This window comes from Elephantulus edwardii, unplaced genomic scaffold (genome assembly GCF_000299155.1).
Source record: "Elephantulus edwardii isolate Elephantulus edwardi_28Jun2011 unplaced genomic scaffold, EleEdw1.0 scaffold00090, whole genome shotgun sequence".
NCBI lineage: Eukaryota > Metazoa > Chordata > Mammalia > Macroscelidea > Macroscelididae > Elephantulus > Elephantulus edwardii.
Genome location: NW_006399840.1, coordinates 11,244,141 through 11,259,380, shown reverse-complemented (window position 1 = coordinate 11,259,380; position 15,240 = coordinate 11,244,141). Strand labels below are relative to the sequence as shown.

The 15,240-nt window shown below is 36.6% G+C and overlaps 1 protein-coding gene across 1 annotated transcript in view; it reads right to left on the bottom strand.

The window, feature by feature from the left end:
- Positions 1-394: 394 nt before the first annotated feature.
- The window catches only part of RRP15 (ribosomal RNA processing 15 homolog (S. cerevisiae)), a 51,170-nt gene continuing 36,324 nt past the window's right edge, over positions 395-15,240 (bottom strand). Inside the window, exon 5 of the mRNA XM_006890574.1 lies at positions 395-544. Coding sequence (XP_006890636.1) covers positions 395-544 — 150 coding nt within the window. The remainder of the gene's footprint in view (positions 545-15,240) is intronic.

Here is a 15,240-nt window from a genome sequence, read left to right as displayed (position 1 = left end):
TTTATTTATGAATTAATATTGCTGTTTCTAGAAACACTAATGACATTAACACAATATCTATAACAGTTAAACTTGTAAAAAATTTTATAATATATTGGTCAGGTAGATATTTTATGTTTACAAAATGTTTTAAGGAACAATGTTTAAAATATTTACATGGTGTGAAAACAATTTTAACAAAATTTAATAATGTTGAAGAAGTAAACCCCAGAGTTGATCAGAATAAGTCTTTGGGCTTTCATTATTATCTATTTTGAGGTTTCCTTTTTCCATATTAAACTTTAGTTTTATTGTATCACTATAATGGCATTCATTATAATTCCTCAACTATCAGAGTGTCAAGCGTTTTTCTAAGGGAAAGAAAGATGGCTGCCAATTCTCCTTCTCCATCTCTTCACTCATCAGATTCACTTCCTGCTCCGGGCTGTGGCTGGCCGTCATCTGAGCCATCACTCTCCTTGTCCCAGTCCTTCATAGATGCTCCCATCATGAAATCATCACGAAGAATACTCCAGCCTGGATTATCTCCTGATTTCTCTTCATTCTGAAGGAAATTACAGAATTAAAATATTAAGATTAAATTTAAACAAAAGGAAAGAAAAGAAGCTGAAGCTATAAAACAAACTTCAAGAACTGGTCTTACCATAGTGATGAAATCAAAACAAATTACAGGTTGACTTTCTACAGTAAGATCACATATACACAAATGTATAATAAAGAGCTTTATGCCAGTAAAATATTCCAACAACCATATAAAGAAAAATTATAGTAAACCCTTGTTTTGGTAACAATTTTTAAAATCTTTTGTCAATAAAGAGAGATGCACAGTATTCTTTAGCCTCCAATGAAAACGAGACAATATTTTGCAAAATATTGTTTCAGAAACAGACATTTCACAAAGGCTTTCAATGCAAATAAGAGAAAAAGAAACTAGCCTGATACTGTGTTTTTTTACAGATGTCACCCCGACAGATACTTTATCAAAATATAAGGTATGTTCTCATTGACTGACTCAGCCATTCAAAGGATGAAAGGCAAGCCAAAATTACAAATAACTGACCCAAACAATAAACGTAACAGACAGTGGCTGTATTTCATTCATTCATAAGACTTCAGCAATTCCACAGAAGCTGGCCTGTGACATTCAGACTCCTATTTCACAGCACAACAGTACCACCTTGTGGTATTAATTAAGCAATACAATATAGAGAAAATGAATCACTTTTCATTCATCCTACAATTATTTAGTGAAAATTGTGTCCCCAAGTAGGGGAGTTTTAATGACCTACTAAGTATGGTGTATCACTGGTAATTAAAATGCTGCACTTCTCTGATGGTTTGAAGTAACTAGTGGCTCCAAGGGAGAAAGATAGGCAATTTTTTCCTTTTTGATTTATAACCTCTTAAACCTGCATGAGGGTAAGTTATAACTCACAGCAGTGAAGAAGTTCCTTGGGCTTTTTTTTTTCTTTTAGTATTTCAAAGTAGTGTAACAGTTAAGTGTTCAGAAAACACAAGGACAAGTGGAAAGACTGCTGTTACAATGTAGGGATTGTAATCAATTTGAAATCACAAAACAATAATGACTCAGTAAATGGAAAACCAATTTCCCTTGGAAACTCACTCAAATCACAATAAAAATTAAATTTAAAAAACAAAACACTAGTAGCTCTGAGGGAGAAAAGATCCGGCAATCCAGTCCCTTGGAAATTCTGGGATGGTCGGTCTATTCTGTCCTATGGAGTCTTTATCTCACGTCTTTGTACTAGAAACAGTGAGCAAAACAGTCATTCTCTTTGTAAAGTTAAAAGGCTATGTTTAGCTATTTATTCCATTCACAGAAAACACGATAGGGAGAATCCATGCATACAAGAACCCCATGCTTATTTAGAAAATATTGGTATCATTATGGGGACTATAGACCATGTACAAAGAAATTTTTGGAAGATGCTAAAGATACTTGTTGGGTTACAGATTACTTATCTAATTGGTGAAGATACGGCTCTTAAAATACTCATTAAAAAAAAAAGAAAAAAGAAAGGACATTTCTGTTCATGTTCATGTATAAATCATGAATATACCATGAACTGCCAAAAGAACAAATCTGTCTTGAGAGAGTGAAGCTGGCATGTCCCTTCTTAAAGGGAAGGATGGTGAAACTTCACCTCACATGGGCATGTTGTAAGATAAAGTCAGTCCTTAGAGAAAGACATCATGCTGGGTAAGGTCAGTGAAAGCAGGGAGAGCCTAAAAAAGAAAGACTGATCCAGTGACAGCAATAATGAACTTGAGAAGAGATCGTGATGATGATGCAGGATAGTGCAAGATTTCACTCTTTTGAAGGGTTACGATGAGCAGTAGTTGACTCATCACAACTAACAAGTGGCTAATGCCTATTCCTGTATTCCTAGGTTCAAAAACTCAAGCAGGTATTACTGACATATGACTCAGGATTGGACAGCCTACAAATATGAGCAAATACTTTATATGAAAATCTATTATCAACATATTTCCTACTTTAACCTACAAAAAGACAAAAACATCTGCGCTATTTAGAAACCAACAGTTTCAATGGAGACGTTTCAATGCTACTTATAGCAAACTGTGAAAAACTGAAAAAGAAGCAATAATGTAAGAAGGTGTACTAGTAAGCTTTTAAAAGTCACTTGTTATAATGAAAGAGCTGACAGAGTTCTGAAACTACTTTATGTTCAGTTCCTGATTCTGCATTCCTGAGAAAGAAGTCAGATTTCTACCCACATATAAGCACATAGCCTCTGACTGGAAGCTCCAGTCAGTCCTTAACTAATTATGCTGCTAACTCAAAGGCTTTGTGTCTCTCAGATGGTATCAGAGTGGCTCCAATGGAGAATGAGGCAAAGTCTGCTCCATTTGAGAAGCAGAACCTCTAAACCCTCAAAAGGGTCAGAACCGACTCATTAGTGGTGACTTTGAGAATTTTTTCTTCAAAACACTACTCTAAATACTTATATAAATGGAATAGCCCAAATATTTCTAGAAATTAATAAAAGTGACTTCACCCTGACATTTATTTTCAAGATTAGTATGTCTGTTATAAAATCAAAACCTTTCTAAGAAAATTAAGTTGAACATAATTAGAAATATGTTTTATTTAATGAAAGTAGACAATTTTGTCTGAAAATAGAAACTAAGCAATATCTGGCAAGCTTATAGGGAAGAAGAAAAGTGTCTACCCAAGAATTGCTGTGTTCATTTATAAAATTACTTAAGTTTCTTATTCACTGAGTAAATAAAAGGCTATGATAAAGAAAAGGCAAACTGTTTACCAAAAGAATTTTGTCTTTGAAAATATTTGTCTTTGTTGGTTGTCATCAAATAGCAACCCTATGAACAAAAGACTTGAAGCCTTTCTACAACTATTGGCATTTCTCAAAGTTCATAGAGTTTCCAGAGGCATGCTATTTAAGAAGTAGATGGCACTCCAGCTTCGAAACACGTCTTAAACTGTGAGCTCCACCAAACATTGTCTACCCTGGGTTACCATTATGGCATTTGACACCCCGGTGGCAAAAGGTTCAGCATATTGACAGAAGAATGCTATACCACTTAGAAGAATGTTCCTCCAGAATATAATAACAATCAACTTTTAATACAAAGGCCCTCCACAGGTCTTGCTGACTCTACACAAGAGACTTGAAAAAAAAGCAACCAATAAAATATGTTGTTATTGATTGTTGTTATGTGCTGTTCACTTCTCTGTGACCCATGAAGTCCTTATGTACAGCAGCTCTGAACCCTTCCCTATACTGAGCCAGCCTCACCAATTCCGATGCATTAACCCCCACTGCCCTAGTTACCGTATCAATCCATCTCATCTGTGGTCTTCCTCTCCTGCACTCTCCCTCTACCATTCGGAGCATGATGTCCTTCTCCAGGGACCAGTCTCTCCTGGTCACGACGTGCCCAAAGTATGTGAGAAGGAGCTTCAAAATCTTAGCCTCCTCCAATGACAGATGTGGGACCTATTTGTTTTCCTGGCAGTCCAGCACTACAACTCGAAAGCATCTTAGGCCAACTTAAATAAATGTCAACTGACTGAGGTAACTAATTCTTGTCTTCTGCTGTTCATATGGTGGCTATCAGTAGTAGTGGATACCTAACAACAATTCTCATCTTTGGCCACAAATAAAAAGAGCAGGGCAGGATCAGGTTGCCTCAGCCCTAGCCTCCGAGGTCACACAGCTCCAGGAAAGCTTTCACAGGATCCCTGACAATGAAACAAAAATCTATTAAGAAAACTGCTGTCTGTATTGGTTTTGATTTTTTTTTTTTTGGTGTCATCAAGTGGACTCCAACTCATAGCTAGTCTACAAACAACAGATTCTGTACTCTCCTCCTCAGGATCTTCACCAAGCTCAAAACCGTAGTAGCAGTTGATGAGGACCTTGTTGAGGACCTTCTTCTCTTTCACTGGCCCTTTACTTTTCCCAGTAAAATGTGTTTCCAAGGGCTGGAACCTCCTGTCAACATGTTCTAAGTATGTGAGACCAAGTGTCACCATCCTTGTCTCTGAGAAGCACACTGGTTGCACTACCAGTAGGATAAGATTTTGAATATGCTACTGTTGTTGGGTGCTGTCTTGTCAAGCACAGCTTACAGTGACCCTATAAACAACAGATCTGAACCCTGTCCTATCCTGTGCTATCCTTACCACCTATAACATACTTGAGCTCATTGCTGCAGTCACTATGTCATTCCACTTGGTTGAGGGTTCTCCTCTCTTTTGCTAACCCTTTACCTTTCCAAACAAGACTTCACTCTACAAGGAGTAGCCTTTCCTAACAACATACCCAAAGTATGTGAGACAACGCTATGCCATCTTCGTCTTCAAAAACACTCTGGCTATTTTCTCTAAGACATACCTGTTTGTTCTTTTGGCAGTTCACTATCTAGCTATCAGATAGATAACAGCGATTGAAAAGACCATGGCCTGAATTAGGTGAACATTAGTCTTCAAACTCACATCACTGCACCACAGTTAATTTGGAGAGGTCCTTGACTGCAGACTTTCCCAATGCAATACTTTTCTTGATCTCCTGACTACTGGTATCAAGGGTGTTGACTGTGGATCCAAATAAGATGAAGTCATTGACAGCTCCAATCTTTTCTCCATCCAGCATGATACTGAAATGCAATTCATACTAAAGACTGTGGTCTGGGAGGAAAGTCCTCCTTACTTTATGCAAGCAAGACTACGTCATCTGCATAATGCAGGTTGTTGATGAGCCTTCCTCTGATCCTGAGGCTATATTCTTCTTCATAAAGTCCAGATTCTCAAATGATTTGCTCAGTATTGAATAGATATGGACAAAATACAAAACTGGTGCACACCTTTCTTAATTTTAAATCATACAGTGTTCCTATTTCAATCACTTGCTATGCATCTGAGAGCTGGATAATGAATAAGGATAACAGAAGAATTGATGCCTTTAGGTTGTGGTATTGGAAAACAGCAGTGAATATCACATGGACTGCCAAAAACTCAAAAAGATATGTCTTGGAAAAAGTGCAGCCAGAGTGTTCCCTGGAGGCAAGGATAGCATGTTGCTAGGAGAGTCTATTACAAACATTATTTCCAAAAAGGGATATGATACTTGGAAAGGTAAAGGGTCACTGAAAGAGAAGACACTCCATGAGATAAATTGACAGTGACTGCAGCAATAGGCTGAAGTGTGTCACAGATGGTGAGGACGGCAAAGGACAGGACAGGGTTCACATTTGTTGTGCACAGGGTTGCAAAGAGTCATACTTGACTTGAAGCACCAAAAAACAACATAGTGCTCTATTCACACAACTACATCTAGAATATAGGTTTTTCATGATCACAATTAAGTGTTCTGGGATTCCCATTCTTCTCAATGTTAGCCACAATTTGTTATGATCCATATAAATGCATTTGCAGTCACCTAATGGACTGCACTGGAATCAGACTGACCACACCTGTGGGAGGAAACACTGGAAAAAATAAATATTAGCAATCAAAACCAGACCAGTTGCTGACTGTGAAACAGACCATCAATTAATTCCTCATGCCCAAGTTCAAGTTGAGGCTGAAAAAATTGAAAACACATCCATAGGAAGCAAAATATGATCTTTTATCTATCCCACTTAAATTTAAAAATCATCTTAAGAATAGGTCAGAGGTCCTGAACACCAATGATCAAAGACTAGATCAGTTGTCGAATGACATCAAGGATATCATCCACGGAGTGAGTAAACAGTTTTTACAAAGACAGAAAGAAGGGAAAAAACCAAAATGGATGTCAGAATAGACTGAAAATTTCACTAGAGCACTGAGAAGCCAAAACAAAGCTAAGAGATGGTGAAGTAGAAGAGCTGAGATAAAGATTTCAAAGGGCAGCATGAGAGGACCAAGCGAAGTATTACAAATTAATGTGCTTAAAGCTTGAATTGGAGATTAAAAGGGGAAGAATTGGCATGACATTTCTCAAGCTGAAAGAACTGAAAAAATAAAACTTTAAGCTGCAATAATGAGAGATGGTATAGGCAAAATACTGAATGACCCAGCAAAGAGTCACTGTACCAAAAAGAATTCATGGACACTGAAATACTTCAGGAAGTTCCATATGATCAAGAGCCAGTAGTAATGAAGGAAGACATTCATGTTTACATAACATCCAAATATAGCATCTTACTACAGAGAACACAGCAGATGTTAAGTAATATATACCTTTATGTGGGTCTGCTAATGAATGTGAGGACTGTAGCCTTCAATATAGACTGAAGCTCAACATCAAGAAAACAAAGATTCTCACCACTGGGCTGATTGGCAGTATCATGGTGGATGGTGAAGAGATTGAGACTGTCAACTGCTTCAGTTTGCTTGGCTCTACAATCAACACTCTTGGTACCAGCAGACAGGAAATTAAAAGACGAATTGCATTGGGAAAGTCTGCTGTTAGAGACCTCTCCAAAGTACAGAAGAGCAATGAGGTTAGACTGGAGACTAAGGTGCACCAGATACAGGCCATGGTCTTGGCAATTATTTGTTGTGCATCAGAAAGCTGGACAATGACTAGGGATGACAGAAGGAGAATTGATGACTTTGAGCTGTGTTGCTGGAGAAGAGTACTGAATGTACCATGGACTACTAAGAGAACAAACAAGTTCCTCCTGGAAAGGGTGAAGGCAGGCTGCTCCTTAGAGGCAAGGATTCTGAAGATCCATCTGACATACTCTGGACATGCTGCAAGGCGGTATCCATCCTTGGAAAGGGACCTCATGCTTGGGAGGGTAGAGGAACAGCACAAGAGAGGAAGACCCTCGATGAGATGGATTGATTCAGTGACTGGGGTAACAGGGGTAGATGTATCAGAGATAATAAGATTGTCACAGGATAAAGCAGGGTTTAGAGCCGTTGTACATAGGGTCACTATGAGTGGCAGGCAAGTTGACAGATAATAACAACCACACCAGTGGTTTGTTTTCTAAAATATGCAATAAAGATAATGAATAAAAGGTTTATTATTAATACATTCAATGTATCTTTCTATTATGGTTAATATTTGGTATGTTAAAGAGATTTAAAAAACAAAAAGAATACAGATATCTCATGGGTTAAGCTTTTGACCAATAATAAATTTGAATAAATTTTAATTGAAAACCAAGTACTAAAACTTTGGGGGAAAAGTTAAAAGTTTTACCTTTAAGATCTTTGGTAAAATTAAAAAAACTATTTCTTAGTGACATATTATAAACTAATAACTTTGAAACTTCATGGCAAGTCAAAGATTTATTCCTAATTTTTTAATACACCCGATTTCATTTGCATTATTAAAAATTTGTTAGTGTTTTCTTTTGTCTGATATTAGACATTAAGCTGCATTTCATAAGTTTTGTTTTCACTCATTCATCAGCAATTCAATTCTGACTCACAGTGACCACTTCATCTACTTTCCAACACTGCAAATCTTAAGAGAAGACAACTCATCCTTCTGTGGACCTGTTGATGGAGTAAAACTCCCAGAGAAGCCTGGCTTTGACTTAACAGTGCAACTTGCACTGCACCACTGGAGCTCCCAGGATTACTATGAATCTTATAGGAAAATTTTGCTAATGTTTCATTGCTCTGTTTCCTTATATCCAGAAATCATTTTATTCTGTTCTTCTAAATAGAACAGTAGTAACAGGACATATGTTAAGCTTTTTAAAAGCCATTTTTATATATTAGCATTAAGGAAGCCATTTTGTTCTAACAGCTATTTTAAGAAATGTATGCCTCAATAATTTTAGCAGTAACATGTTTCGCTGAGCTTTATATTCCAGTATATGCTGACCCAGCTTGGCTACCACTCCCTGACCACATCCTGCACCTTGCCTAGGGCTTGGACACTGGATGTGATAAATCTCAACTGCCAACCACAACTAACTCTGTGTAACCCCCATGCCCAATCTCTATATAGAAACCTGATCTTTGCTTCCTCTTGGAAGTGAAGCTGTTTGAGCACTAGCTGACACCCTGGCCACACACAATAAAGTTTTGTTGATCTCTTAACTTTGGCTGAGTGTTCAGATGTCGTGATCTGCTACAACAGACTTTGGGTTTTATCTACAGATTTGAACAAGTACTATATATAAAGTCAGGGGCTCCTTATATTGCCTTACAATTTCAGTCTTTGAAAACTGACTTTAGAAAATCTTCTAAAGCACCAACAATTGACCCAGTCATTAGAGAGTGAGACACGGAAAAAAGCAAGTTGTTATCCTTATCTTATTATTAAACTAGGGACTGGATTTGATAAACAAATTGCCCTACTTAATTTTACTAAGTATTCTCAACCTTTAATCTAACAGTTTAAAGAGTATCTTTTAAAGAGAAACCTTTTATGGACAAAACATGGACCAGTCTTGCATGCTGTTATAAGTACAACAGCTCTGAATCCTATCATATCCTTAGCCAATCCGTCTCCTACTTACCTGCCCCCATTACCCTAGTCACTGAGTCAATCCATCTCATCCATGGTCTGCTCTCTTGCATTGTCCCTCCACCTTCCAAGCGTGATGTCCTTCTCTAAGGACTGGTCCCTCCTGGCAAGATGCCCAAAGTATGTGAGATGGAGCTTCAAAGTCCTTGCCTCCAGAGAGCAGCCTAGTTTCACCTCTCCAAAACAGACCTGTTTGTTCTCTTAGAGTACATGGTATATTCAACACTCTTCTCCAGCACCACAACTCAAAGGCATAGATTCTTCTGTCATCCTTATTCACTGACATCTATGCACTATTCACCACAACTCAAAGGCATCGATTCTTCTTCTTCTGTCATCCTTATTCACTGACATCTATGCACTTCAGCACTTCCTTTTCAGCACTCTGGAGAGGTCTCTGACAGCAGAGTTTCCTAATCCAAGACAATACCTCTTTTAAATTCTTGGCTGCTGGTGGTAAAAGTGCTGATTGTGGACCCAAGCAAGTTGAAATTACTAGAAATCTCCATCTCTTCTCCATCTTCATGATGCTGCCAATTGATCCAGTGATAAGAAACTGTTTTCTTGATGTCGAGCTTCAATCTATATTAAAGACCACAGAAGCTCATATAAATTATACTTTCTTCTCAAGCTAGCTTTTGAAATCTTATTCAGTTCTCTTCCTTGTGCTTTAGATCTTTACATTCTAGAGACAGTTTCAGAGTCGCAGAGCTGATCATGCAGCACTTGTTCATAGTTAGTAAATTGCACAGGAGACTGCTTCTTCCTCCCACCATGGAGCGGGTGGGCTTGAATCACTGAGTTGGCTGTACCACTAAGTCACCACAGCTATAATCTACAGAACACAATTTTTTAAAAACTGTAATCTAGCTCTGATTTTCTCTTTGTTTATATTCTCTTAAAAATGATTAATAGGTTAAAGGTGACCACACTGTTTAAGAATCCAAATTCAATAGCAGACTGAGACTTTTGACACAACTGCTCTACACGATTTCATATCAAAGTGAAACAGAAATCATGCTGAGAATAATTATGCCATCAAGACTCGTTTTTAAAGGGTATTTCTGATCTTACTAGTAAAGAATTGCTAGTAAATGTACTAGTAAGGTACAAGTAAGTTACGCAGTTTGACTCTACCAGCTAAAGATGAGTGATCTCCTCCAGAGTGATTTACTGCCTCTGAAAACCCACTGCATGATCAGCCAAGCTTGGTTTTGATTCACTAGTACATGATAACAATCCACTAAATTAATAGTAGATTACTAAATTAATACCAGAATAGTATATAAGTGAAAACTCAAATTTATAAGTAAACATATTAACAGAACTATTAATTCTTCTGGGGGGAAAACTACTTTTTTCACACCGCAAATTTGTTTCATATTTATCTACTGAGCTCCATAAAAAATTTAAATCAACTCTTTACTATGAAAAGTATTAATCAAAAGATGTATTAGGGAGCTCTGGAGGCCTAGTGGCAAGAAGCTGCACTGCAGTCCTGAAGGTGAGTGGTCTGAATCCACCAGATGCTCCACTGGAGAAGGAGGGGCAATCTCCTCCTGTGCCAGTCGGATCTGATTCAACGTGTGTCTGTCTCTGTGTCTCTCTTCTCTCTCTCTCTCTCTCACACACACACACTGCTTCCCTTTTCAGGAACTTTAATTTATACTCAGAAAAACAGCAAGTAAATTACAAAATAAATAAGAAAAATTCTCTAATTTCTAATGATGTAACTGGATAATATGTGGATTACTTAATAATTTGATAATTAAAGATAATTAACTGATGTTAAAAGACAAAATGGTGGAGGGAAAAAAGAGTGGAGAAAGTCATTTGTTCCTACCATGGCAAAAATTACTTTCCAACTGAATATAGGAGGAGAAAAAATGTAGTAAGGAGAGATTACATACTAACCAAATGATAAACTAGCATCAATAACATGGAACTGCTTGTATTGTCTCCTGCTGTGATACAGCATTAAGCTCAAAGTATTTAAGGATTCCACCTCTGAAAGAATCATGCCAAGAAAACTAAATCAAAATACAAAGAAGTCTTTGTTTCTCATTCACAGGTTACATATAATGGGCACAGAGGAACAAGTAAAAAGATACTAAAATAAAACAATCAAATTCTGAAATAAGGATATATTTTTCAAGATAAATACCTTGTCTTTTTAAAAAGACAATTAAACAAGTGAACAAAGAAAAAAAAGATAGGCTGTTCTAGAATAAAAGATGATGATACAACCAAATGTAATGCATGAACCTAAATGGAATCAATTCCAAAGAATTTTTTAAACTATACAGAATATGAATGATCTCAGTAAAGGTGCTTTAAAACAATACCCATGGGATTGTTGTTGTTATCAAGGTGAATAGGATTCATAGTGACCCTATGAACAACAGAGTTGAATCCTGTCGCATTCTCAATAATCTCTGACATATTGGAGCCCATTGCTCCAGTCATGGTGTCAATTCTTCTCACTGAGTCAATTCTTCTCACTGAGGTCTTCTTTCAGCAACCCTCCACCTTTCAAGTATGATATCCCTTTCAAGGAATGGCCTCTCCTAGCAACATGCCAAAAGTATGTGAGAAAGCTTTATCATCTTTGTCCCCAAGAAGCACTTGGGCTCCTCCTTTTCCAAGACAATCTATCTGTTCTTTGGTCAGTTCCCCATGGGATATTCATTACTCTTAACATCACAGTTCAAAGACATCAGTTCTTCTTTCTTCCTTATTCATTGTCCAGCTTTCAGATACATGCACAGTAAGTGACTGAAAAGACCAAAGCCTCAATCAAGCACAGTCCTCAAACTAACATCCTTTCTCCTCAATAATTTGGAGAAGTCCCTGACTGCATACTTTCCTGGTGCAATATATCCCCTGCTATCCTAAATGCTTTACTAATGGTGTTAATTGTGGATCCAAGTAATATGAAGTTGTTGAAAGTTTCAATATTTTCTCCATCTGTCCTGATGTGGATTTATCACCAAAGTGGTAAGGTGCTTTTTTGTTGTTGTTGTTTTCTTAACACTGAGAAGCAATATCAAAGGCAGTATTCTTTGAGCATTATCTTCAAAATAATTAGCCCAAACAAGGAAATAAAAACTAGATGAGAAAGACCACTGTATTAGACAACATGGGAAAAGTGCTAGTATTTTTTTAAAACCAAAATTAAAATAAATATAGATGTTCCCTTTTAAAATTTTCTGGTGGGAAAATAACAAATTCTGAAACTGTTAGGTAAATAAGGATTAAAAACAAGCTACAGTGAATTTCTAAAACAAGCTACTTGAAGTTTTTACATCAGTAAATCTATAAAGAATTTTCTAAATTAATTAGTTTTATAATTTTACTAAAACATTCTTTTAATCCCACAAAAGTTTTGTAAAAATATATTAGTCAGCATGTGTTCTACAACAAACAAGGGAATGAAAGATATAGAAAAAAAATCATACTACATGCTGCCTCCTTCAAAATTCTCTTTCTAGCTCATTAGCTTGCCTTGGTCCTCTAGAGAACTTTCTATTCTAATTACTTTAAGGACCTTAGATCTTTTTTAGACAGTAGACCTCCTTTGGGAGTCAAGACTGGGTTTGAATCATTACTATCCATGTGACACAGGGCATGTCAATTAACCTCTCTGATGTGGAGTTTCTAAAATGTAAAATGGAATAGTATCCTTTCACTACACCTATTCAAATTATACTCTGAGCAAATAATCTGAGAAATTTAAGAATGTTCCATCAAGAGTGGAGTTAAGAAGAGTCTTCAATAACTTATACTAAACAAATGGCACAATCCTGCCTGCAGAAAGTGACAACTATTTGAAGCTCTTACTAAAGACTAAGGCAAATATCCTTCAGTATGGTTTCTACTTCAACTGAAAGAGAACAAAAATCTTTACTACTGAAACAAAACACAACATCATAAGCAGAAGAGACTGAAGTTGCCAAAGATTTCACTTTTACTTGGATTTACAATCAACACCCAGGGAAGCAAAGCAATTAAAGTATGTATTGCAGTGTGTATACCTGTGTGTCAAGGACTTCTTCAAAGTGCTTAATGAGCAAGAATGTCATTTTAAAGACTAAAGTGTGCCTGACATAAGCCATTATATTTTTATATTGGTGAAGAATACTGATCATGAACTACCAAAGAACAAGCAAGTCTATCTTGGAGGAAATGCATACAGAATTCTCCTTAAAAGCTCCTTAGAAGAGTTTTAGCCTTTGTCTCACATACTTGCGCATTATTTCCATTAGGGGCCAATCTCTGGAGAAGAACATCATGCATAGTAAAGGAAAGGGTCAGTGAAAGAGAGGAAGATCCTCTACATGGGTTCAAAGAGTGAAACTCTGGGCTTAAGCACAACAGTGATTGTGAGAATGGTGCATAATCAGGCATGGTTTCATCCTGCATATTATTTACAAAGGTCAGAACAGTATGACAGGACCAGTTTAAAAACTAAAGTCTCCTTTGTGTCATGGATTGAAATATCCTCCTAAAAAGATAAAAAGTTTTTATTCATAGTATCTGCAAAGGTAATGTGGGTTAATAAATAGAATCTCTGAAGAAATGACCAGTTAACATATAATCAGTGTTGCAACTCGAGGCTTCATTAGTGGCAAGAGTAAAAGTGAGGAGAAAGAGCTGCGAACATTCATTAATAAATAGCAATGAATGTACGTAATGTCAAGAGAAGGGCCCTGCTTATGCAGGTGGCTAAGCGCTCCACTACTAAGTAATAGATCAATGGTTTGAATCCACTAGCCACTCACAGGGAGAACTATCTGGCAGAATGTCTCATAAAGATTGCAGCTTGAAAACCTTAGGGGACCATTACAGGATCACTGTAAGTTGGAATTGCCTTGATGGTAATGGATTTTGAAATGGCAAGAGACAGAAAACAGATATACACATATCACACAAACACTGCAATGTAAACTAAACCCAACCAAAACCAATGAACAAACACAACACTGCCAGTGAATTATGTCTGACTTAGATGAAACAGGACTGAGAAGAACCACCCTATAAGGTTTCAAGGTTATACATCTTTATGGAAACAGTGCCACAGTTCTCCACTGTAGACGAGTTCAAACCACGTACCTTTGGGTTAGCAGCTGAGAACGTTAACCACTGTGCCATCTAGCTTTATAAGAAGCCCATAAAGGTAGGCTAAATAAAATTTTATTTAAACGAAGTCATTTTGTCAAACAAAATGAAATTGTAGTAGGTTATTTTTTACTATTACTGTTTTACCCTATGAAGTTTATCCTTTCAATAAAATTTTATAATAAGCTTAAAAAAACCAAAAAAACCTGGAAAACGGAATGTATTAAGTATGAATTTAGAAAAAAAATAAAATTGTAAAAAATGAAATGGAACATGTTGAGATGGACATTTTGAATAAGACAATCACATGATCTAATATGCTAGAAATGAGAAAAATGAAGAGGATTGGTGTGGCAAAGTGCTTATCAAGATCTATCCTGAAATACAATACTGTGCGTGACAGAATATCATCCAGATACATAAAAGGAAGGTCTGTTAGCTCAACTATTATTCAAATATACACACCAACCATGAAATCTAAAGATGAAGAAATCTGAAGATTTGTACCAACTTTTGCATCCTGAAATTGCCTGAATATGCAATCAAGATGTATTAACAATAACTGACAACTGGAATGCAAAAGTTAGAAACAAAGGAATACTGGTAATTGAAAAGTATGGCACTGGTGACAGAAATAACTAAGATTGCAAGACAGAATTTGTACATGTATGATTTATTCATTATATTTTTTTTAAAAACAGAAGGGTAACGATACACATCAACTTCATGTGATGGACTACACAGGAAGAAAATTACTATTGAAAGGAACATTTACGAGGCTCAATATCATCAGTCAAAATCAGGTTGTGGCTAATTGTGGAGCAGATCACCAACTACTCATATGCAAATTCAAACTGAAATTGAAGAAAATGAAACAAGCCTAGAGGAAACAAAACACAACCTTGACTAAACCTAACTAAATTTAAAAACCACCTTTTGTATAGATTTGATCCACTGAACACCAAGGATCAAAGACCAGACAAACTGGAAAGACATCATTCAAGAAGAAAGCAAAAGGTCATTACAAAGATAGGGAAGAGAAAAAAAATAAATAAAATTGATGTCAGAATAGATTCTAAAATTTGCACTGGAACAAAAAAAGTCAAAGGGAAGAAACACTGAGGTGACAAAGTTG